The following is a 25,241-nucleotide window of genomic DNA, read 5'->3' on the forward strand; positions in this document are numbered from 1 at the left end:
GGCGGCGGCGGCATGGGGCGGCTGCAGCGGGCGGGGGGGCGGCCGCCGGTGGGGCCGCTGCGGGGCATGGCCGCGGCTCCATGACGGGCACGGCGGGCGGAGGAGGAGGAGGAGGAGGAGGAGGAGGAGGAGGGCGACGCCGGGCGGCCCCGGCTGCAGCGGCGGCGGCGGGCGGGGGCCGTTCCCGGAGCGCCCAGCCGCGGGCGGAGGGCGGCGGTGGCGGTGGCAGCGGCAGCGGCGGCTCGGAGGAGGAGGAGGCGGCGCGGGAGGGCGGCGTGCTGTTCCTCGTCAACCGCAGCGGCTTCCCGCTGGACGGCCAGACGTGGGAGCGCATGTGGGGCCACGTGGAGCGGGTGCACCCCGACGGCAGCGCCGTGGCCGCGGCCATCCGCAGCGCCGCCAGGCTGGCCCGGGTAAGGGCACCCCCCCCCCCGCCCCAGCACGCCGTCCCCGGGGTTAATTAGCGCTCATTAGCCGGCCTCGGGGCGGTGGAGGAGAGGTGGGGGGGTTTGGCGGGGAGCGGGGCGAGTGGTGGCTGCGGGAGTCTGCTCGCTCCGTGGCTGCGGTGCTGCTCCAGCCTTAATGACCCTGGGGGTTAATTGCGGTGAGTTGAGCCTCTGGGGGCTCTGCTCTGCTGGCTTCACGCTGCCAGGTAGCGCAGGACCTGGAGCAGGGCTGGCAGGTGCCTTCCTGCTCACTAGCGAGGCACACAGAGGGGTTGGAGCAGTTTCACGCCTGCCCGCACAAGAGCATTCCCATCCACGGGATGCTCTCCAGCCCCGCTGTGATGTTTACATCGGCCTCATGCTCTGCGGTAGCTCTGCTGTCTCCGGAGGCATCACGGCTTAGAAATCACAGGGTCAGGGTCATCCATCAGTCTCTGAATTTCCCTTGCTGGGTTGATGCACGCCCTGCAGTGCTGTGCTGGCATTTCGGTCGTCCTGCTGTGTGCTGGGATGTGTACCCCCTCGTGTCCGAGCTGTGCCAGCATCGCCCTGCATCTCGTGCATAGCTTCACTGTGCTGGTTTTTGGGTGCCTGGGGTCTGTGCTGAGGCTGCACCCAAAATACCTGTGTGTTAGGAGGCGCTGAGCAGCAGGCAGCGTGCCACCAGCCCGGTGCTGTCAGTGTGCAGCAGGGAGTTGCTCTCGGTGCAGCACCTCGGGGCTCCTGAGGACTTGCTGGGCAATGCAAGGCAACAAAGCCTCCTGCAGTGTGTCAACCCCAGCAGGGTTTTGCCTGGCCTGGGGCTCTCCATGGCCATGGGATGGGGAGAAAGCCCAGGAGTTGCTACATCTGGAAGCTTTAATTTGCTTTATTTAACTACTTACGCTCCCGAAACTTGGGCAGTGCCTGGTGCATGTAGTACAGCTCTGCCTTAGTGCCAAGAGTGACGGGCGAATAATTCACCCAAACCAAAGGCATTGGGGCTGGAAGGAGCTTGTGAAACTGAGAAATTGCCTCTAATGAAGAGTTGATGCGTGGAAATTGGGATTAAGGAACGTTAATGAGCCTTACCCGTAACTTACGCGTGGAGTGACTGCAGGCCCGTCTGCGCACGCTGCCGTGTCTCTCGTGGTGCTGAGGGTGATAACAGCACGCTGCAGACCTGGCCATCTGTCTGCCTTCCATTTAAAATACGTTTCTGTATGCCAGCAGTGTAAGAATCTCTATTTTCTTCCCTTACTGAGGCCTGTTTACAATTTGACTGGAGTAACTAGCTAAATGCTGCCTTGTGATCTCCTCGGGGAGATGGATGCTCGCTCCCCCAAAAGAAACACAAAATCCCTTGCTCTTAGTGGAGGTGGGAGCCTGGACAGGAAAGTGTGTAACAGAGACAGCTCCAGACTGTTCAGCCTTGCTTTTTTTGTCTGTAATCGTTGGCTTGGAGTGCCTTTAGAGCTGTGATTTTTTGCTTTTTAACCCTTAGGGCTGATCTGCCCTGTTCCTGGAGCAGCGTGGGGCTGAGCTGTGGCTGTGGTGGTGTCGTGACCCCACGTGGGTTGTGTGCTTCCCTCCGCGTGTTGTGTCGTGCCTGCCGTGGGCACTGCTTTCTCAGTTTGGGTTGGCATTAATATTTAAGCAAACCATTCCCTTGATTGTGTTTGTGAGAATTGTGTTAACTTTTAGCAGGCCTTTCCCCCTCATGCACCACTGCCTGTTTTAGCACGTGCTGACCCCTTTTTTTGCAGGCATCCCCTTAAAATAAGGGGGATTATGACAAAGAGCTGTCCCTTTCTTGCGTGGTTGCAGGCTGAGGAGCCACGTAGCTATGGGGATTAAATATGGATTGAGTGCCAGGCTTCTTACGGTGCTTAGGCACAAGCAGATGTCTTAGGGGATTTTTGAAAAATCCCATTATGGTGCCAGTTTATATCTTTAAGTGTCGTAATGTCATTAAATATCTGGGTCCCAGGTGGTCTCCAAGGTACCTCACGACCCCTGCCCAGCAAGCGGGCTGTCGATAAGCAGCAGATGGAAAGTTACACAGCCTGGGATCCTTGTCTCCTCTTATCTTTATCTCCTGCTAGAGGAAAACAAAGATTAGGCTTGAAACGAATCCTCGGGTGAGGGATGATGACAAAGGCAGCCCTGGGACTCTGCTCCTCTGAAACGCCCTAAGCTAGAGGGGGGGGAGGAAAAATGTAAACCATTTGCCTCCTGCCCTAATCTGCCTGTCCCTCTAGGCAGGTGTTGGAGGGACATCGCTGGCAGCTGTGGGGGGGTCCCCTCACTGCAGCAGGGACGAGGCTCGCCCCGGTGCACAGGCATTTGCTGTCACAAGTGGGATGGCTTTGCCCGACGCCTGAGTTCACTTTGGGCTGGAGCCATCTGTGCCACTGTGAAGCGCCTGCCTCTGTCAGAGCAAATCGCTCATCCTCTCCACGGGGAGCGGTGGCTGTCTAACCTCTTTATTTTTATTTATTTTATTTTTTCGTTTGTCCAGCCCTCGGTGCCGCCGGTGCCAAACTACAAGCTCTCCATGTCGATCCCGGAATGGCTCCAGGCAATACAGACCTACATGAAGATGCTGCAGTATCCTTCTTGAGCACGTGGCCTCTGGGGAGAAGGCTGGCTTGGGCCTCATGGATTAATGGGGTTTACTGAAGCACTCGGGCTTGGGATCATTTGGGGTAAAAGGACTTATCTCGGCACATCTGAAGATTTCTGGTGGTACCCACAGCCCGGAGCGTGTCACAGCAATCCTGTGGGCTGCGTAATTAACTTTAAATGATACTGGAGAATTTTGCTGTAGTGACACCAGTGAGAACAGAAATGCTCGTTTTGTAGTTGGTGTATGAGGATGTTATGATCAGATCATGATGCCTGGAGAAATAATATGGCATCTCTTCATAAAGGGGTGACGGGGGAGGCAGGGTTGTGGCAAACCCTTTCTCCCTCAGCCCTGACGGCCCCGAAGGGCTCCCTGAGGCCTGCCTGCTTGCTTGGGACCGTCTGCTCTCTGGAGCCCAGGGGTGGGCAGCCTTGCCCATCACACAGGGGCTGACCCAAGGAATCCTCCCCACAGGCCCTGCTTTCGGTCCCTTTCTGATGCGGTCCTGAGCCACAGGAAGGCCGGGGCAGCGGGAGGGAGGCCCTGAAGCAGTGCATGTCTGTGGCGATGTGCGTGTGGGGGAAGCGGCGGAGTTGAGGAACGAATGTGAGGTCCTGGTAAGGATTAGGAAAGGATATGGGTGGCAGCTGGAAGAGCATCCGAAAATAGCGGGGCAGGCAGCGGCAGGGATCAAAGCCCCGTCAGGGGCTGGAGCCGCAGCGGGGAGGAGGCTGGGGCCAGCTGCGCTGTGGGGAGCGGCTGCTGTAGGGCCAGGCTCTGCTCTGCAGCCCTGCAGCGTTGCAGGGTGAGGGATTTGGGGTGTGTTTGTGGTGGGGAGGAGCAGGGCTGTGCCAGAGGGGAGGCCGTGTCATGTGGAGCCCAGCAAACCGTTTTTGTTTTCCAGGGGTTTTGAAATCCTGTGCTCTGCTGTGGAGCAGAGACGAGCCTTAGGCGCTGGGTTTGGGTCTGTGTTCAAAAATGCTTCAAAGGGTGCTGGGGAATGGGGTCTTGGCTTCCTTTGTGGCTAAAAGAGGCTGTGTGCTTTGTTTGGAGCGCTCTGGGGAAGGGCCAAATGGGGCTTTGAAGGCAGGAGGGAGGAAAGCCTTATTTCTGGGGAGCTGAGCTCCAACCGAGGCCAGTTCTGAACATCCTGATGCAAGCTGGAGCTTTATTTAGACCACGGTCACACAGCCAGCAGCTGTGCTACTCACCCCTTGCCAGGCACCCTTTGTCTGCACGGAGTCTCCCCTTTCTGCCCTGCTATCAGCACCGCGATTTTGCTGGCGTGAGTGTTCTTGTGGCCGTGCTGGGGATCTGATTCAGCTGGAAAAACAGCCTAGCGAAAACAAGTGGCTGGTGTGATTTGGGTTTTATTTTATTTTTTTTAAGGGGGTGTTGTTTGTGTTGGACAGACCAGTTTCTGATTTATTGCGTTGCTGCTTGAACAGCTCTGCTCGAAGAGCAGAGGAGAGGCTGCTCTTGGTGCTGCTGCACATCAGCTTGCATTTCTAGCCGAGCGGTGCTGAGCTTTAGCTGGCGGGTGGCTGTTTTCTGGCATCCTTTATGATGATCTTACGTGCTCGTAGCAGTAGCTTATGTTCCTGGTTTGCATTTAGCTGGACACTTCCATTTGAAGTGCCCTGTATGTTTTAGGGAATGCTGTATATTTCCAGATGTAAATGGCTGTATCTGTCGTGCTGCTTGTTTGCAGGTCCTGCGTGAGCTGCGCGGCTGAGTGAGTTAAAAACTTAGGAAGGAAGCCAGCTCTTTGAAACAGTGAGTGGCGTGGATTGGTTCGAGTAGACTACAAATGCCTTCTCTCCCCTGAAGGGGGGAATTTTGTCAAGCTCTGATGTAACCCAGTCGTGAGTGGGAGCTGGAGGAAATGAGAAGTCATAACACACCGATGCCAGATGTGTCATATCAGATGTGTCATTTTATTTTTTTAACTGTTCAAGTTGCTTTCCTTTAACAGACAAAACACAGATACAATCACACAGGAACTCAGTTCTTCGAGATTAGGAAAAGCAGACCTCTAAGTGGGTAAGTGTCTCTGGAAGTGACCTACTGTCCTACTCCCCGTAAGCACAGAGGGCAGTCGGCTGGCATTGTGGTGTCGTGGCAGGCTGCCTGGCGCAGCCCAGGCTTTGCACGTCACTCAGCAGCGATGTGGGAGCTGCAAGGCTTGAGTGTACAGAGTTTGAAAAACTCAATTCTTGCTTGTCGGTGTTGTTTTGGGGGTACAGTACTGTTTTTATGGGAACAGTGCAAGTCCTGATATTCTGGTTGCACTACAATGCCCTTTACTGATGGTAAGAAGAGATCGACTGTGCAAAATACTGCAGAAATCTTGGCATTGTCTTGGGCTCAGTCGCTTCCCCTGGAGGATCACAAGGAATAGTTTAAGTCGTGGTCTTGCTGCTCCTCGTGCCATTCCTTCCATCTGGCTGACTCCTGCTCTGGGTGACACGGAATTGTGCAATATGAATATGAACATGTGCACGGGGAGCGTGACAACAGGGAGTTGGGATCCCTTACATGTAAGAACCGTAATTCTGACAGCTCTTTAAGAAGACTCAGTAAGTTGGCAGATTAGGGTGGGAAGTGATATTGACAACATTGTGCTTTTAGTTAGGGCAAAATTTAGATAAGCAGAATGTATTGACTTCTGTGGGCTGGCCCGTCTAGCTCTCCCGAGCTGTCTGTCACTAATTTAGTGGTCCCTTGCTATAAATTCCAGTTCCCATCGTAGCTCTAGACTTGAGGTTTTCATCTTGCTGACAGCAATTTTTACCACTTCCTTTCTCTATGCAATTTGACTGTACTGGTGGAACTAGTTTAGAGGAAACCCTGTGCTTTGAATAAATTGAGGGCTTTATACAAGCTTAAACCAATTTTCAGGTTGGTCATTCATGTTTAAATTTGTCTCATTACTTTTTCACAAGGAAGTGGAGGATGAGAATGAGCTCACTGCTTGAAAGGCCCGTGTTTTCTGTGTTGGGCTTGATGAAAGTCCGGTTTATGAGGACAGTGCTTTTTGCTGAAAGTGAACCAGTGGTGCTCCCAGCTGGGGATGTAATCATGGCTTTGGATCCCCTTCTAAGTGGTTTCATTTCCTCTGCTTACCTGCCTTTATTGTTTGTGGCTTGGGCACTTTGTATTTGGCTTCTCTCCTTGTTGTCTTGCTTCTGAGAAACCTAGTTAGTGGTGATGGGGCTTCTGAAGAGCCACAGCAAGCATCCCTGGAAATGGCCAGCCTCCTAGGGCTGGCTGTTTGCTGCCCACATTCGCCCCTGTTTGGTGTATGTTGGACTCGCACGGCGTTAGGTCCTAACCCTATTCTGGTTTGCTCCAGCTGCAGGTATTTCCTAGGCAATTGGTTCACCTGCTGCCAGTCCAGTTTTCATCAGAGTTCAACAATCACCCATACCTACAAGATTTTTATTTTTTCCTCCTGGGAGGCTTGTTCTGTTTAGTAGGAGATCTGGGCTGTGTCTCTGGGCTGCTTCCTTTGTCCTCAGCTGGCGCCTGGTGGACATGCCGTACGCCGGAGGAGCTCGTCTGGAAGATGCTTCGTGACTTCCAGCGCGGTAACAAGGGGCCCGTTGTGCTGAGGCAACAAGCGGTGCTTTGAGGAGGCTGCTGTGGTGTGAGCGGCCTCGCTCGCTGCTGAGGGGCAGGAGATGTGTGGGGCAGGAGGCAGGAGCACTGTTCCTTGCCTCAGATGAGGGGAGAGCCACACTGGGATTGCTGGTGTCCCTCCAAACCCGGTGCCCAGCTCCCCTCTCACTGTGCATCGCCCCTGGCGTGCAGGATCCCCTGCTCGCTGGTGAGCTAATGCAGGAGCCTGCTGGCAAAGCAAAGCTTGTGTTTGCAAGTTGATCTGGCAAGGTGCTGCGTGCTGTTGGCTCCCACCGACTCCTAGAAGTTGAGGCTGTTCCCAGAGCCGTGATTTATGGGTGCGAAGCGTGTTTATTTCATGTCATGAAGGCTCGGGCTAGTGGCAGTGTTACAAGGCCTTTGGCAGCCTGTCTTCCTGAAAGCTGGACACAAAGAAGTTGAACACTAGGTGGAAACGATTAATATTTATGAATTCATGCAAAAGTTTCCTGAAGCATATTAATGAGCATTTCTGTTATGGAGGGCGGGCTAGATATTATGGAGATTTACTGTCAGCGGTGGCATCGTGCATGCAAATAAAGATGCGTGGCTGGGCTTAGGAAGGAGAGCATAAACTGCTTATAGGAACTCATAGCATTAAGGAACTCGCAGCATCAGGTGACACGAGCTTGACATAACTCAGTATTAAAAATCTCTTGGGGAAAAAGTTGGTTAGCTATCAGCTGGCATCTAGGCTGCCAGACACCCTGCCTAGACTACAGGTAACACTTCGGAAAATGCTAGGTTTCTGCTGGTATGGCTCTGTAGGTCGGGGTGGTAGAGATGTGATCCTGAAATCTGCGTGTGGTGTTGTTGGCTTTGTGATGTGTGCTTTCCTATGGGGCAGGCAAAGGGCAGCGTGTAGAGGAGGAATTTGAGGAATTGCAGCCTGGAACCTGGAGGTTTCACATCGCTTTTTGCTTCGTTTGGGAAGAATAAAGCTGCCAGGAGCCTCTGAAAAATTAAGGAGAGGGAGCTTTTGTGGGCCTCATGCAACATCATCGTGTTAGTTCCCAGCTACCCATCAGGTGAGATGGAGCAGTAATGTGGAACCTGTTCAGATTACTGGAAGGACTTAAATACAAATCCCACAAACAAACCCTGCTCAGAAAGGCAATCAAAGAGCCTGATGCTGTTTCTTTTTATTTTTATTTTTTTCCCCTTCCTTCATTAACACGTTTATGTAGCCTTTCTGGTCACAATTGATACCCAAGTGTGGTAACAGTTCAGGAGTGAAATCAGGTGAAGCCAAGGCAGAGAACACTTGTAATGAGTCACTGTTCAAGTGAGCTGAGTGCAATGGAGTTAGTTCCAGGTGACTTAGCTGACAAGCAGCCTCCAAACCATTTCTGCTTCAGGTGGAGAACGTGGGCAGGATGGGTGCTTATGTTGGAAGCAGGACAGCAAAGGTAGCAGCCTCCTTGGAGGAGGGAAGAAAAGGGGTGTGGATGGGAAGGAGGTCTAGGAACTTCCAATTTATCTGCAATTTCAGGAGAAATGCTTGAGCAAATAATCAAGTGTCTGGAACGTAATAAGGTGGTAAGTAACAAGCAACGTGAATTTAATCTGACGTGGTTTGTTTCTGATAGTTCCCCTCTGTGAGAGCATCGGAGCCCTTGTGTGGAAGGGGTAACTCTTCACTTCAGTCTGGCCTTTGGCAGCCTCCAGATAAGGCCGAGACATCCAGTCTAAATGAAACTCTTGGGACATAAGGACTCAGCCTGGTGCAAAGCTGTGGGCCTGGAAAGTGTTACTAACCAACATCTCGTTCCTGGTCTAGCAGAGCGGTTGAGGTTTGCAGTATCTATCTCCATTCTATCTCCGTTTTTTTCATTAATGGCACAGATACGGCTGTTTACTCCTGTGCTTTGTGCCCCAAGCTGGATGAGGCTTTGCAAGGTGGCATTAGGCTTCGGAGTGATCTTGGAGAGCAAGAGAGGTGGACTGGGAGTTAACAGCATGCTGGTTTGGTTGCAAAAATACACGCAAAGTTGGATTCAGAAGGTAGACAATGTGCTTGTATTGGTGTGGTGGGCTCAGGTGAAGGGTCTTGTTCGAGTCAGTTGAAGAGAGTCTAAAAGGAAAAAAAGCAACAAACATTGCCCCAGGCCTAGAAAGCGTGACCTGTGGGAAAGCTTGAGGGGGAGAGGGGTTTATTTAAAACAACACCAACCCCTGTTTTTTCCTATGTTTGCAGAGAGGGCAGATTACAGCCTTCTGCATACACAAATGTGTGTTGCAAGAGGAGAGATAATAAATGGTCTCCTGCCCGCTGTGGATAGCAGAAATAGCTTCTGATTTAAATTGCGAAAATAAAGATTTAGTTTGAACACGAGGGGACCTTCTTAGATGTGAGGTTAAGTATCGGATAGATTTAGTGGTAGCTTTGCAAGCCTTTGAGAAGCCAGTTAAAAGTAGGCTGGAAAATTATCGGCGAGGAGTGATTTAGATTTGGCTTATGCTACCTCGGTGGCTTAGGGATGCTCTGAAGGCCCTGGTCCTGATGCAAATGCAGTTCCTGAGGCTGTGGTTCGACTCGAGCTTGTTAGGAGCAGCAGGAAGGCTCTTGGTGGTTATTGAGCTGGGTCATGCAGATAACCTCCGTGGCCTGTGTTGGAAACGTGAAGGAAAAAAGTGTTTGCTGGGTGTTCCCTGGGACTCTGGAGTACGTGCAGGGCTTGTGGGGGTGTGCAAGGGTGGGGTGGCTGGATGCACAAGTCCTCAGGGCTCGGTTTATCCCCCAGCCATCTCTGTTTCTGTGCTCCATCAGCACTGAGCACCTCTTGCTCCATGGCATGGCCCCCGGAGCGAGGCTGGTTGAGCCCCCGAGTTAGGAGAGCTGCGGGGTGCTGTGGCCAGATCTGGGCAGCTGCAGGGGGCTGAGGAGGGTGACCCATGGGCCTCCCAGCCTACACCTGGCCCTGGCCTTCCCTTCCAGTCCCTCCTTCCAGGGACGGCTGTGATTCCTGCTTCCTCATGCTTGGATGCTGGACAGGAGGGCCTCCTGCGGTCCCTCGCAAGCTCCAATTACCCTGTGATGCGATGTAAAGTCAAGGAGAGCTGCTGCTGGCCTCAGAGGGAGCGGCTGCTGTACATCAGTAGGACTTCTAAGCAAGCAAAATGCCTCTCGTGTTCAATTTAAATCTGCCTTAATAACCATGGAGCATCTCACAAAGCTGTACTTCAAAACCCAGCGCAGGCAGAGCCCGCGTTAAATACAACTGAGTATTTAAATACCGCGAGTGTCGCTGCGACAGATGAGTTGGTACTAATTTGGCTGCTCGCTTAGGCCGATTACTTTGAAGGCTCCCTCCCTGGCTGTGAAGTCGCTGCTGTTTTATCCACGCTGACAGCACCTTGGCTTTATGGCAAGCTGCGAGCTCGTGCAGGCGGGCGCTGGGGGACCTGATGCTGCTTGCCGTGATGCCGCGGTTACTCCAAGCCCAGTGTAATGGGAAAGAGGTTTGGAAATTGAGTGTATCGTCTTGTTTGAGGATGCATCCTGTGCTGCACACACTTCTGGTGCTGGCGGGGAGGAGGCTCTGCAGCAGCTTCTGCCCAGCCAGCTCTGAGGAGCCCCTTGGTGTGCCCTCACTGGGGCTGCTGCTGCTTGCTCCAGCGGTGGGGCTTTTCTCACTGATGGTGGGCATGTAGGAGGCAGGCTGGCTCTAATTCGTCTTCTGTGTGGCAGGCAGAGTGTAAAGAACAGCTGTTTACAAATGAAGGGATAATTTCCAGCTCGGATGAATTGGGTGCGGAATCACTGTGACAGGCAGTAATAACACTGGGGGCTGCGCCGCCGCTCGCGCTGCGTGCGGGGTTTGAAATGCATGGGATGTGTGCGTTGGGAAGGGGGAAAATAGATGAAAATATGCATCTTGAGCCATTAGTCATCTTCTCTAGTACAAATATTTCTATCTTTTAATGTCGTGTTTCCTCGAGAGCCGGGATCTCTACGAAAAGCTCTCCTCAGGGAAAGGATAGGGTTGGAGGCTTCAAAATAGAAGTCGTCCTTTGTTTGGGCTTTTTTTTTTGCTGAATATTTTACATCTCTTTGTCTCCTTCCTGCAATTTTTTAAAAACTCTACAGGATTTGGGGATCTGCTGGCAGAAGAGGGTAGGGTACCTTGGTGTTGATGGTGCAGTATCGGTCTGACCTCAGCGGAGATCAGATCGCTTGCTTCTTGTCACAGCGTTGTCCCTGTCAGATGAGGCTGCTCCAGAGACAGAATCCAGATTCCACTAAATTCTGTGGACTTGCCAAGGTCTTGGGGATGCATAGTTTGCTGCATTCCTGTAGGAAATCCTGCGTTTCTTACAGTCCACAGGAGATGGAGAGGAGCGGCAAGATGGTAACTCAGCTTGAAATGCCTGTGCTGACAGAGCTGTCTGCACAGCAGGCTTGGATAAAAATACATTAAATTCCTGCCTGCACCTATAGGCATTAGCTCAAATGGGCATTTGTAGCTTTCAAGGGATATCACAAAATTCCTATATCCTCTTTTTTTTTTTTTTTTAACAGAAGAGAGCTGCATATTTTGAGAACTCAGCTAAATTTGGTCATGCTGTGGGAGCTTACATGACTGCCATCTTGCAGCTCAGCAGGGCTTTGTGTCGCAGTCCAGAGCAATGCTCAGGGCCTTGCTGGGAGAGGCAGCGAGAACTGCATTTCTCCATCCCATCTGCAGAGGCATGGAAGGCGCTGGGATACCAAACACCCGTTTATTTTTTCAGTCATCCTGCAGAAATTAAGAGGGCTCTGGCAATCGCTGAAGAGGAGAATCAAGTTCACCAGCACTTGCTGAGATGAAAGATGGAGGTGTCTAGCTCTCAGAGTACAAGAGAATCCTTTGTTCCAACTGAAAAGACTAAAACCCTCTTGTTTCTGTACCAGGTTAATGGAGACAGCAAGAGAAATGACCAGGGAGTCCCTACCTATCAAATGCCTTGAAGCGGTTATCCTGGGGATGTATCCTTTTGTGTGTCTATGGCTTTTTCCACCACAGCACTGTTGAACGTATTGCCCTCCCTGGATGATGTTTGAGATGCTCACAGCCACAGGTGAGTGCAAGCAGCTCAGAGACCTTCCATGGGATTGACCAACACGTTGCTGAGGTGCCTAGGTGTGTCAGGAGGAGCTCAGAGGCTGCGTGCACGGTTCAGAAGGGTCAGCTGGCGTTATCCCCACTTTGCCTTCTGCCTGGGTAATCTGCATAATGTCAGGAGCTGACCCAAAGCGCCCAGATAAGTAGCTGTCTGTGCAATCCTTGCTTTCTTCTTTAGTCTTTTTTTTTTTTTTTTTGCCAGCTATTGTTGGAGCTTGTTAACACCTGACAAATGTAGGTTCTGTGCTACATTTGTCTAATGTTTACATAGCAAAGTCGTGTTGTGATTTTTTTCTCTGCAGGAAAGTGCATAGTATAATTAACCATTGCATTAAGGTAAAGCTTAAATGCTTATTTCATACTCAAATCCAGAAAAGAACGCTTTCTATTTAGAGATGGGCTTGCTTCTTAACCCTTTTGTGCTCTTACTTGTAAATAAACTAACTTGCATCATCCCAAAACACCAGAGAAGGATGAGGCAGGACTACAGGAATAGTTTTCTACTGGATATGCCTCACAGCAGCTGATCAAGTTTGATTTAAGACAAAGAAAACCGAACCCAAAATAAACTCAAAAGCAGAACAGCTCCTCGAACGTCTCTGCTGTGTTTTGCTTGCTGCTGCTGCCCCCTCTCGTGGCAGCAGAAACCAGCAGAGCCTGTGCGTAGTGCCCTGTGTTGGCTGATGTTGAGGGGGCATCTGCTGGGGCTTGTGAGGAGCTTTCTGAGAGCTTCCCCCTGAAATTTGCTGCCTACAGATGGCCTTTAACCTAAGAGTACTCTGGTTGGTTTAGTAAGTTTTGACCATTTTATTTTTATTTGGGGCAAAAAAAAAAGCTTTCTCAGGAAAGGTTTTCTTCTGCCTGTCTCAAGGCTGACTTCAGGATTTTTTGGGGGCAAAATAGTTGAAGGCTCTGGATTTATACGCTTCAGTGGTGTCTGAAATTTCTTTTGATTTTTTTTAAGCTTTGGATGGATATTTTTTTTTTTCTGCACAGTACTTTCAAAAATGTTTATGGAGAACTTTTAATTGAGATTACCTCCTGAGAAGCCTTAGGAAGGGCTGAGAATGGGACAGGCTTGTCTTTTCCCGTGACTACTTTGCTGTCTTGGAAGCCTGCTGTGTAGGAACAGAGGCCACCTGCTGGGGTGGTTATCTTTGTAACAGCATGATGTTCAGCTGGTTGATTTTTTTTTTTCCTTTCTTAGCCATGAGATTTTGATCTTCAGCATCAGCCTCCAGATGCGGACACGGTGAGGCCAGCAGCTGTGATTTGCTTTCCAAGGTTGGGCAGCCAAGGCCATTGCATGTGCCTGAGCTGAGCATCCCTGTGCGTGTGTGGTAACCTCTGGCTCCCTTCTCTGTCCCCAGAAATAAGGTTCCGCTTGCAATTTGTGTGCTGGCAGGCTTTGCTGTGTTGCTTGGATACTGGGAAGAGCAAAGCCGGGTTGGGTGGGCCCTCGGCGTGAGCCTTCATTCAAAGGCTGCCTCGTACAGAGCAGCTTAGCAAGATGTCACTTTAATTGAGCAGCTTGCTGGCTCCTGCAATTGCCCTCTGCAGCCCGACTTCTTACAAAACACTTGGGTAATCCCTCTTGCTACAGAATTAAGTTTTGCATAATTGCCTTCGTGCTGGATCTTGAAGCATTTTTATCTGGCAGTGAGTTAAATACCGGGCGACCCTGCCTGCACGCACCGAGGGAGCAGCTGCTGTGAGGTTACCAAAACCTCACACAGATCCTACGGTGTGATGTTGATTGCAGCCCTCTGCACAGATCTCCTGCTCTGCTCTGCGTGGCTGAACTGGCTCCATATCCTGCTGCTTCCGTGGCCTGCTCATCAGCGCCTAACCGGAGGCATTCCTCCTGCTGCCATCCCCAGGGTATTTTCTCGGTTGGGCTGTAAATCAGCCGGGTAATGATGCGTTCGCCGCATCCATTACGAGCGCCGATCGAAACTCCTTGTGCTCAAGAAAGGGAGCAGTAAACCGAAAGGTGCCAGGGGAATTTTATCCGTGCTGTATTCTTTATTAAAACGCAGAGAACAAAATATCAGGGGGTAAGAGGAAAGCACGGCTCCTCAGGGGATCTTGCAGTGCTGTCTGTGACAGATGAATATAACTCGCTCCCATTGACTGCTGTGCACCTGTCCTGGTTCGTGCGAGGTAACAGTCAGACCCGTAAAGTGTATTTATTAGACCTCCCCTTGCCCAGTAACATCATTAAATGAGGAAGGGGAGAGCAGAAGTGTCTCAGGAGGAGAGATAATTTAATAGCTTCTGCACTAGGTCTTCTGCACATTTAATCAGTGGGTGATGTTTATTGCTGCTGGAGTCCTGGGCCCATCCTGTTCTTCCTGCCCAGCAGGCAAATTCCTGGGCTAGGCGTGAGCCCCTTCGGGAAGGGGCAGAGTTTTTCTGCGGTCACTGCAGGATGGCTGGAATATTGATGTCCTCTCTTTGCTTCCTGCCAGCTTGTCTATAGCTCGACCTGCTCACGAACTGAAATATGGACCAGGAGAGTCCTGCTGAGTAGCTGCTGCCCCTCTGGTAGCTCATCCCATCCAGCTGTGGGCTTGGTGTAGCGCCCTGCCTTGCCATCAGCAGTCCCAAACCTGGGATCTCAGTGCTGCTGGAGCTTGTGAAAAATGCTGTCTGGCTCCAGGATGTGGTGTGAAGCTTCCCCGGGTGCTTGCCTCTGACAGTTGGATGCCCTCTGACATTGCTAGCAGTTGTTTAGCTGTTCTCAGAAACAGCTCCTCTCTGCTTGCTGAAGCCATATCTGATGTGTGAAGTGTGATGTTTGCTTTCTTCCTGTTCAACCTCCTTGCTCTAAGCTAGCAGCTTTGGTGTTGCAAGCCTAAATACAGCTGCCTCCTTTCTCTTCTTGTCCTCTGGAGGGTGTGTGGAGTGCCTTACGGGGTGGCCTGCAAGGGCCTGGGGTCACAGAATCACAGAATTTCTAGGTTGGAAGAGACCTCAAGATCATCGAGTCCAACCTCTAACCTAACACTAACAGTCCCCACTAAACCATATCCCTTAGCTCTACATCTAAACGTCTTTTAAAGACTTCCAGGGATGGTGACTCCACCACCTCCCTGGGCAGCCTGTTCCAGTGCCTCACAACCCTTTCAGTAAAGAAGCTCTTCCTAACATCTAACCTAAAACTCCCCTAGCGCAACTTAAGCCCGTTCCCCCTCGTCCTGTCACCAGGCACGTGGGAGAACAGGCCAACCCCCACCTCTCTACAGCCTCCTTTAAGGTATCTGTAGAGAGCTATAAGGTCGCCCCTGAGCCTCCTCTTCTCCAGGGGTCCTCTCACCCTTGCCTAGTTCAGGGAGCACCATGAGAGGTGGGGACCAGAAACCACGTGGTTTTCTGTGCTCATTTTAACCAAAATTGAGTGAAAAGGTCCTACTGGGTGGGCTCTGTGAGACACACAGCACTACAACATCATCTTGTCCAAGTTAAATAGGGAGGATTTCAAGCACTGATTAGTGGCACAAAGTGGATTCCTCTGGTCAATATTAGATTGAGCAGATGGTCTGTTTTCACCTCTGGTTTGCGGTGCAGAGTGGAAATTGTAGCGGGGACAGCTACCTGCATCCCCAGTGAGTGTCAGGAGTGATGCTGGGTGTTCCTGCAGCACTTGTGAGCCTGGCTACTGGGAGAGCTGGGCGCTTACACCCCCTAGGGCATCGGCTCTGGCTGGCAGGTCTGCTCGACCCATCCATGGGGTTTCTCTCTGAAAAGGGAGGATATACCAATTTGTTTTGAGATGCTGGGGGCTCTGCAACACCACTTTGCACTGACTTACTGAGTTTTTTCCCCTCGCTCAGAGCTCAAAGGACAAACTCTCAGGGCTGCTCCCCATGCCTGTGTCCCCTGGGTGTCTCTGCCAGTCTGTGTCCAAGTGCCATGGAGCACCGTGTCCAGTTAGCGGCCTGGCTCCCCTGGCCTGCTTTTGGGGCCTGAGCACCTCTGACGTTGGTGTCTTGTGATGCAGTGACACTCGCTCCTCCTGAAGGGCTGGCGCCCTTGCCCCGTGTCCCCCTGCTGTGCTGGCTGCGTTTCCTCACGGCTGTGGGAGGCCTGGCAGCGAGCAACCCGAGCCCAGCTCCCACAGAAAGCAGCTGCCAGTGCATCAGCCCTGTCAGCTGCTAGGGCCTGTCTCCAGAAATGTCCACGTTCAAAGCCTCGAGCCGGCATGAGGAAAGATCCTGCGTGTTACCAGAGCCGTGCTGGGTAATGCCAGCGGCCTCGCCCCAGAGCACGCTGTGTGCTTCAGGCCAAGCTTCAGGCCAAGCTCTGCCCTCGCTGCTTGGAGCCAAATGCCCAGCCGGCCTCTGGGGGTGTGCGAGCAGAGCTCATCCCTCTGAGAAAGGCCCTCCTGGTCATCTCTGAGGGGATCAGTGTCTCTCAGTGCCACTTTTGGGCTGTGTGGCCTTGCGGGCTGGGCCCTGGGATTCACACCGGGGCCTGGGATCTGGAGGGCACCGAGGTTTTCGCTGCCCTCTCCCCCTGTGCTTGGTGTCAGCGCTGTGGCACATAATTTACTCCCCGACTCAGTCCCGCAGTTGCAGTCCCGGCTCAGAAATGCGATGACGGCTGTGGCATCGGCGTGTCCTTGCCTTTTGTTTGCCACAATACAGCTCTACTTGGGCAGAGCAGAAAGGGAAAGAAATAACAATGATAGACGGATGGAGGGGAAGATCTGACGTGCCTTTCCAGCCCGTGTGCTGTGTATTTCATCTCGGGTGGGGACTCTCATTAAGTAGTCGCTCGGCAGAAGCAACCTGTACCTAAAGGTTAATTTCCACAGCAGTTGTTGCTGGGTTGTTTGATGGTGGGTAATTTCCAGCCTCAAAAGAGTCTTTTACTCCTACCTAGTATTTAATGAGATTAAATTGCAACTCCTCCAAGACCTCGTGGCGGAAGTGTGTATGTGTGGCAGGTGGCCACGAAAGCTTTGTGTGGGCTTAATAGAAAGGCGCTCGGGGAGCAGAGAGAAAAAAACCCTTTCATAATGAAGGGGAAAAATAGTGGCGATGTTTGAAAGCTTCATAGGTGTTAATAAAAGATACTGCTTTTTCAGTCACACGGATTGATAAATACAATGAGCTTCCGTAGGAATCTGTCTGTAGGACAAAAATTACTCTAACGTGACTTTGATGCACGCAGGACGCTCCTTGGAAGGCCTGGGGCGAGGTGACCCTTCAGGCGAGGTGACTGGGATGAGTTTTGCAGTTGTTAGGGTAGCGCTGGGCCTGATCCTGACCTTGTGGTGTACTTAAAATTTGCTTTGTTTGGTGAAGGTAGTCCTGCAAAGATCCAGCAAGACCGCCAAAGACACCAGGGAGGTTTTGTTCCCTGTTGGTGCGGTTAAGTTATTCTTTTTTTTTTTTTGGCTTTGGACAGAGGTGATCTCCTTGCGTTTGACTTCAGATTCAGTGGAGCTCATTCAGTGGCTCTTGTTTCACTCCTTTAAAGAGCTTTTGGGGCACAAGGGGGGGGCGTGCTGGAGATCTCCATACCAGGCAGCTCCAGCGGGGACCGACACTAGTCCTCCATCCTTCAGGCTGTCCCGATGGCATCTCAGTGGCGCTGCCGAATTACCCTGCGGCTGTATTTCATCGTCAGACCCAGCGTGGGTTGGTGGGGTCTCAGCTGAGGGAGGGAAAGGCACCTGCTGTCCCTGGGGACTGGGAGGCCTTGGGGTGAGCGTCAGCTGTCTGGGATTAGCAGCGGGGAGCCACACGCAGCGTAGGCGCTGACGCACGGCCACGTGCCTGAGGGAATCTCGCTCCTCTTCCCCTCGCCAGCATCCCGAGGAAACCACCTGGACCGGCGCGTAGCTCCCGCCTGAGATCACACATCGCTGTTACAGGGCTTGGCCCCTGGCCACTTCACGTGGTGCCTGTGAAATGGCCAGCCAGCAATCCAGGGACAAATCTTGCTTTTCAGAAATGTTTGCTCCTGGCCGTTTATCTGTGCTTATTTGGAGAAAATAATTATCAAGCTGGGAGCTTTCCTCTCCATCATCTCAGCAATATGTCATGAGTGCAAAAGCCGGTCTTGTACACGGAGTTGCCAGACTGAAGGCCAGCCTTTAGACTCCAAGCCAGAAATGCAACCCCAGAAAGGATTCTGAGCTCTTTGTGCTGCTTAAAGGCTGCAGGGATGTGTGAACATGAGGATAAGTAAACAGCCTGAGTCATACCGAGCTCCGACATAAAAGAGAGGGATGTTCCCTTTGGGGGAACAGAGGAGTTTGGTATTGGTGTCACATAAAGGAGTTCCCAAGGATCTGGGAGGATGGTCTCTGATGCAGCACGCTGAAATGAATGCTGTTACTGTTGTTGTTTTGTTTTCTCTTCCCCCCAAGCATGGCTGAGTCAGGCCCTTTCCGGCCTGAACAGTTGCATCCTATTCTCCGAGTGCTGAAAGGGGCTTTGGGCAGCATCAATTATTTCTGGGGCACAGTGAGTGTAAATTTGTGCTTATAAGCAGGCGGGGGGCCCTGTGGTTACCGCTGCTGGGTCTCTCCCAGCTGTAACTCTGTGCGCTCGCTTCTCAACCCCATTGGTGCCTTGACTCGGCGCACGCCAGATACCTGACGAACGGGCAGCCCTCCGTGGAGCGATTCCCCATCAGCTTTAAAACCCACTTCTCAGGGAACTATTTTCATCACGTGGTGCTTGGGATTTACTGCAATGGCCGGTACGGCTCGCTGGGCATGAGCAGACGTTCCGATCTGATGGACAAACCTCTGACGTACCGAACTCTGAGCGACCTCATCTTTGACTTCGAAGACTCCTATAAAAAGTACTTGCATTCGGTCAAAAAGGTGAAGATCGGACTGTACGTCCCGCACGAGCCGCACAGCTTTCAGCCCATCGAGTGGAAGCAGCTGGTCCTTAACGTCTCCAAAATGATGCGCACAGAAGTCAGGAAGGAGCTGGAGAAGTTTGCCAGGGATATGAGAATGAAGGTAGGTCCTCGCCTCCAGGCTGCCGTGTCCCGGAGGTGGCTGTGCAGTCCCACAGAGGTCGGTCGTGCTCCCCAGGGGGGCTCAAAAGGCAGGAGGGGAGCAAACCCCTGGCAGGATGGAGCTTCCCCACCAGCTGGTTGGACTGAAGAGCCCGGAGGGAAAGGCGGGGGGATGGGGCTGTGGGGTTTGGCTGCCCTTTGGGATGAGGGGTGTCCCCGAGCGTGCCTCTGGCGCGGGGAAGGAGCTGGCCACAGCCACGGCGAGCGGGGATTTTGGTGCCTTTCCAGCCTTCTGCTGGCAGCAGGAGCTGAGCAGGTGTGCTGCTAAGTATGGGGCTGGCTCTCGCCGAGAGGTATGCGGCATGGCCTCCGAGTTATTCTGGGTTCCCGGCCCCTGCCCTGCTGGCTCGTGGCTGGCATCTGTCTGCCCGTTTGGCAGCAGCCCCTGTGTCCCGCTGCCACCTCTCCTGCCCCGCCGAGTAGCTCAGCAGGGTGAGAGATGTGTGGTGACCCCCAGCCTCCACCTCTTGTATGTGTCCGACCCCAAGAGCTCCCGGAGGTGGCTGTCACAGGCTGATTTTAGTGCTTCTGGTAGAGGGCCCAGCTGTGGATGTCTTTTTTTTTTTTTTTTTTTTTTAAATTTTTTAACATTTAAGTGGGGACTGAGTTGCTGACACCAACCAATTCTTGCAAGGGGCCCTGGCACAGCTACCACGTGATAACTGCTTTGAGCTCCTCTTAACCTGGGGCAGGGTTTGCATAAACCCAAGGGGACTGAGGGCTCTTTGTGTGCCATCCACCCTACTGTCTGAAGCCCTTTGATTCTATTTTTTTTTCTTTAGTGAATCATTGCCTTCACTGAACGCATCTTCCTTCCCTCCCCCATCTCTTGCAGATTCTGAAACCCTCAAGTGCCCATTCTCCAGCGAAAGAGCGGTCCCGGGGTAAGTCATTGTCCCCTCGCCGCAGGCAAGCCACCAGCCCGCAGAGACGAGCGTGCCGGAGGGACAAATCGTGAGTATTGCTGCACCAATGCTGCTGCCACCACTCGTGGGGCACAGGCTGAAGGCAACGATGTGTTATTGTACAGCACAGAGCTCGAGGCACGCTCACTGACACACACAGGAAAGCTGTACCAGGCATCTTGGTTGTCTGAGAGGCTCCAGAAGCCAGGAGTGCTGGTGTCCCGGTGTTTCTGTGACAGCCCCTCTGTGCAGCGCCTCCTCGGAGGCCCTGCTGACCTCTGGTTCAGCTCTGCAGGGTGTCAGAGGGCTGTGACAGTACAAGTGGGGCTTTCACCTTCTTTTTTCTAGCTCTTATACAGTGCACTCTTGGGAGAAATTAACCTAGTTTGGGGTGCAGGAGAGCCTTACAGAGAGGCAAGTAGTTTGATCCCGTTTAAGGGTGTTCAGATGTAGGCATTAGAAAGAGGAGAAGACCTCTAGGAGAACATCTCCTGGTGGTGGTGGGCACCCTGCTGTCAGTGTCCCTCTGCCAAGCTGGATTCCCCAGGATGAGTGTTATTATCAGGTTGTGCTGCTTACAGAGAGGTTATCACTGAGGACCGACAGACAGGGATTGGAACAAGCGAGCCTTTTCTTGCTGAAGCAGAAATACTGCTCCCATTGTATTCCTTCACTTATAATCAGTTGAAAAACCAGACCACCCTCTTCGTGCGTCGCAGCTTTAGCTTTTCACCGGGTGCTGAAGGATGGGCTGGGCTCACGCAATGCCTCTACATGGAGAAAAGTGAGCCTCCAGGCCACGGGCCTTGTACGGCCGCCAGCGATGCAGCCTGCCGCCCGTGCCTTACATTGGGAAGTCGGGTTTGAGCCGTGCTGCATCGTGCCAGAAGGCTGACAGCTGTGAAAGCCCACACGTAACCCAGATCAGGCACATATTTGCCATCACTGCTTTTTAAATAGGCTCGCAGGCTCCTGCCTCAGCACTTATTTATTTATTTTCAAGTGGCTAACAAAGACGTTAGGCTAGCTTGCTAAAGATAACTTGGAGATACTTTAGCAGCAGGCTTTTATTTTTACTCCTGAATTCATACTGGGTCCACGATGCTGGGCTTTGGACGTCATCAGCACAACCCGACCTCCTTGTATAGCACCTGGATAATTATAGTCGTGGCAGGCCCTGCTCCTCCTTCACCTCCTTGCTGCTTTTGGAGGGATGGGATCACCTCTGGGGTTCTCGGAGGGCTGCTGTGGAATGCCCCGTGGCTCGAGGGGGAAACAGGACCCGAAGGCAGATTATGGAGTTTTGCTGAAGTTTGGGCATGGTCATGAGACACCTCCCCCCACCTCCATTAGGGAAATGAGGAAAGGAGCCACCCAATTAAAATTTAAAATTTGCAGTAGCTTATATACAATTTGCAACAAAATGCTATTTTATAAGTAGTAAAATAATACCCAGTCATATTTCTATACTAGTCCTGCCTCTGCAAAAAAATGTGTGCACAGTGATGAGTCTCAGCTGAGGGGAAAGATGAGAGGAGAAACTGGGTGTTTTCTGCTGTGTATCGATGCATCCTTAGGAATCTAGCTGCAGCGAGAGGCCTTTGTGTCACACGCAGAGGAAGGACTCTGGGTAAGGCTGATGGGCTTGAGGCTGACTCTGAGCTGAACATCAGCCACGCTCATTGATGCTGCATTTGGTTTCTTCACAAATCTCTTATTTGCATGCTGTAATTACAGCTTTTTAGAGCATGCAGGGGAGGGGAGGGGAGAAGTGTTTTTTTTTTTGCTCTAGCACGAGCTGGCAGGGGCTGAATAACGCGTTCGTTTGAGAGGCTTCACCTGCTGATGGCAAGCTGTTATTACAGCCTGCTTCTTGTCGACAATGAAATGGGATGGGCCTGCTGGCAAAAATCGCCCAGTGAAAAGCGTGCGAAAAGCCCCTGCTGGAGCAGGCACGGCTCCATTTCATCCTCAGTAAGGTGTGTGGAGGTGGCAGGGTTGGGAAATAGTGTCACATGGCGGCCTGCAGCAGTCTCTGCCCCTAAAAGTGTTTGCCAGGTCTGTTTCCTTTTCATCTGATACTGAGGCTTTAACACGGTTGTGGTCTGGGTGTTGTCGTGACACTGCCCTGCTTCAGCTGTTGAAAGGAAAATTCTGCTAGTCCAGTGACTGCCCAGCTCTGGGATAACCAGAGGAGGCAGAACCATCTGGGCTCGCTTCAATTAAAGGGAGGAAAGGAGGGAGAAAGGCGTGGGAGGGGAAGAGGAAGTGTTAAGGGCTGGAAACCAGGTGTCTGAGGAGCTGGAGGAAAACACTGGATGACCAACTTGCCATTTTACCGCCCAGGCTTTAGCTGTGATTTCTGTGAGGACTTTGTAATTTAAAAAAAAAAAAAATTACAAAGGACTTTGTAATGTAAAAATTGGGAAATCTTCGCAGTAAACTGTCCCTGGTTCTGCACGTGCTCTCAGCTCCTGTGTGGCAGTGTTCAGACCGCTGTTGAGCAGCGCCCTCTTCCCTCCTTTGCCCGCAGGCCCGCGGTGGTGGACAAGAAGGGAGACCTGGCCACGCTCAACGAGGTGGGCTACCAGCTCCGCATCTAACAAAGCCATAGGCTGGACAGAGAGAGGGCTTCCTTGGTGCTTCCCGCTGCACTTTACCTGCACTCCAGTGGAAGGAAAAAGGAATGGGACTATTTATTAACTCGTGGACGTTGAAAATAAAAGTGTTACCTAGGAAATAGAACGGGGGGGATTTTTATCTTTATTTTGGTGGCAGTATTTATTTTCGTTCGACTCATGGAAAAGGCACCAGTGAGGAGAACCTCAAGTTGTTGGCCGGGATGCGAGGTTCTTTTCACTGTCTTGTGGGAGGTAATTCCAGGGGTATGCGAGTTTCTACAAGTAGAGTTTTGCTGTACAAGTGTTAATTGAATTTGGACATTGTGCTGGGTAGTAGCTTTGGGACGACTACAAAATCAAACACAGTCTTAAGATGTGCTGGGGTGCAGTGTTTAAAAAAAATCGCAGTATTAATATTTAATTCAGCAATAAAAACAAGCAGTGCAGAAGTGGCATGAGTTTTTAAATTGTCAACATTACCTCACTAAACTTGATAGATATGCAAAACTGTCAGTATTACTGTTTTGTAACGAATTTGTACCGTTTCCCAGCATTTCTGGTAGTATTGGAACAGCACTGGATGTGCTCTGCCACCTGTATTATTGTTTTGTGCATGTTGCTGAAGGATGTTAGGTATCAGTAATATGCAAGTGTATTCTTAAACACTGACATCTTCAGAAAAAAAAATGAGTGTTTTTTTTTAAATGACAGTAATTGAATAATGAATTTCTAAACTTTAATAATTTTTTATACTTTGTCACAAGCTTTTAGTCTTTCCAGACTACACTGCTGAAGCACAAAACCTAGAGATTGCTGTTTTGGAGAGACAAGTGTTCGTGTACTGGTTTGTTTCTTGTGTATGTTCTTGGAATAATGGGAGAACTGTCAGAATTGCTAACCCGAGTCTTTCTGCTTTCCTTTCAACACTTGTATGCAACTTTGAACCTTGTCTTTGAAAGGCTGAGCAGTCTCAGACAGTGATGCCTTGACATCTTATATTAAGATCAGACATCACAGGCTGAAGTGAAGCTTCCACCGTGCTGCTGTAGGGAGTTTTTTGTATATGCACTGTAGTAACAGCTGCTTAGTCAGAGCTGAATAAAGAAGCTTGTGTTGGAACAAATTCAGCAATAAAATCAACTGTATGTCTGAAATAACTGAGAATCGAGCTCACCTGCTTCCTCCCTCCTCTGTCCTTCCATGCGAAGATTGGGCAAAGGACCTGTGATGGATGGCAGCATTCTCAAGCGGTGGGGTAAGGCTTTCCTTGGAGTCTGCCTTTCGTGTTAGTGAAGTTCTCTGGAAGCATTTGAGGGCTGCATTCCTGAAAATATTTCATTAGGTGCCTAAACAGAAACTGGACACTTCCAAAAGTCCAGCCTCTACCCGTTGTGCTGTGCTCCCAGATTATACTGCCGTGGGACTTGTGTACCGCCTCTCCCGGGTGCTTGCTTTTGTTGGAATGGCAGAGAAGACAGGGCATCACCACAACAACAACAATGCTTAATCAAATTGAAGGATTTTAGCTCCCAGAACCCTTCTGGTCTCAGCCAAGAATTGAATGGGTACGGGAGGAGATGAGTGCGTGTACACAAACCTCATTGCTCAGAGAAGTCAGTGAACCTCATCTACCCAGGGCAGGAAGACAACACCGAGACCCAGCAACCTTCTGCAACCAGGAAAAGGCTTTTCAATAGTCAGGCTTCACAAGGCCTAGAAAGGCTTTTCAAATGTATTATACTTCTTTATACAAGATGACTTTATCGATTACAGGGAGGCCTTTCTCATCCCTCTCACCCCAGCCTTTTTTGCTCCTGTGTTCACAACAGGATTTTTTTTGGGTTGGGAGTGAAGTTGAAGAGAGGGAGATTATTCTTTTGGTAGAAATTCTTGTGTGATCTGACATCAGCTGCAGTTTGTTTTACACTTTGTGCTGCTCAGTGTCTTGTGACAGTTTTTTTCTTGTGTCCCTTAGATTTTTCATGGGTAAAACACTGTGGAAAGACTTACATGGTGATCAGCTGTATTCTATAGCATGAGGTTAATTAATATCTTGCAAGTTTTTCTATAAAACCATTGTTTACTTCAGCTTGAGTGACAGTGGTTGGTATATAGCTTTTGCCAGTGTCCAGAGCAATTTGAGTTATTTTCTCTTAACCTCTAACTTATACTGAAACTCTTTTATGCTATAGAGCTGTGTGACAAATTGCTTTTGGGGGCGGGTCTTGCTTTGAAGTTCAGTTGAAATATTCTCTTGGAACTTGATTATGATGGCATTTGTCTTAATTGTGGTTCTAGTGACTTTAATTCCCTGCAACATCATCAAGTACTGTAGAAAACATGCATGCTGCTCTCTTTTTCATTACTTGTATGCTTAGGCACAGTATAAGACTTCAATAAAAATATCACGGTAGTCTTTTTAATGATTTAGGGTTATTTTTTGTCTTGTCTAACACTGGCTATTACAGGTAAGTGTCCAGGTTGTGATATTCCAGAAAAATATCATTTTATTAGGCTATAGTCTAGAATCAATGTGGCAAAAAGGAAGGAACCAAAGCAGCTTTTTGTATGCTAAATACCTACATCCATCATTTACTGTTCTACAAAGAAGTTTATGCATTAAACCCTTGAGCCTCCCCTAACCATTCTCTGGGTTACACTGACAGACTAGAACAAGTCTCTAAACCCTGAAACTCCATTGCTGCGTATTCTTTCAGTACTGCCTTAGCCCTTCCCCTGTTAATGTCATCAAAACAGGGGAAGAGACTTAAGGTGATTGTTTCCCGCCTTGGAAAGGGAATTAGTACAGTCCTTTAGTTACAACATACCCTAATGAAATTGAAGAATTT

At 50.8% G+C, this 25,241-nt stretch overlaps 1 protein-coding gene and 1 long non-coding RNA gene across 3 annotated transcripts; both read left to right on the forward strand.

Annotated features, from left to right (window-relative positions):
- VASH2 (vasohibin 2) lies at nt 1–24,818 on the forward strand. 2 transcript variants are annotated; one of them, XM_068675962.1, is made up of 7 exons: nt 4–413; nt 2,947–3,035; nt 5,041–5,097; nt 11,609–11,683; nt 18,426–18,807; nt 19,702–19,820; nt 22,305–24,818. In XM_068675962.1, the coding sequence occupies exons 1-7, from the start codon at nt 81–83 to the stop codon at nt 22,372–22,374; spliced, it is 1,125 nt and encodes a 374-aa protein (XP_068532063.1). In that variant the 5' UTR covers nt 4–80; the 3' UTR covers nt 22,375–24,818. The 2 variants fall into 2 exon arrangements, with proteins under 2 accessions (XP_068532064.1, XP_068532063.1); XM_068675963.1 differs by lacking the exons at nt 5,041–5,097; nt 11,609–11,683 and having other exon boundaries at nt 1–413.
- Nucleotides 11,690–14,755, forward strand: LOC137853525 (uncharacterized). Its single transcript, XR_011094546.1, has 3 exons — nt 11,690–12,601; nt 13,027–13,071; nt 13,480–14,755. It is a non-coding gene; the product is annotated as an uncharacterized lncRNA (long non-coding RNA).
- Nucleotides 24,819–25,241: the final 423 nt, after the last annotated feature.

Source organism: Anas acuta, chromosome 3 (genome assembly GCF_963932015.1).
Source record: "Anas acuta chromosome 3, bAnaAcu1.1, whole genome shotgun sequence".
In the NCBI taxonomy this organism is placed as follows: Eukaryota; Metazoa; Chordata; class Aves; order Anseriformes; family Anatidae; genus Anas; species Anas acuta.

Bases quoted from the DNA above. Each gene is read 5' to 3' on its own strand.
- VASH2 (XM_068675962.1), top strand. From the start codon at position 81: ATGACGGGCACGGCGGGCGGAGGAGGAGGAGGAGGAGGAGGAGGAGGA. The intron at 11,684-18,425 runs GTATCCTTTTGT...GGCGCACGCCAG, and splicing joins GAAGCGGTTATCCTGGGGAT to ATACCTGACGAACGGGCAGC. The intron at 19,821-22,304 runs GTGAGTATTGCT...CTTTGCCCGCAG, and splicing joins GCGTGCCGGAGGGACAAATC to GCCCGCGGTGGTGGACAAGA.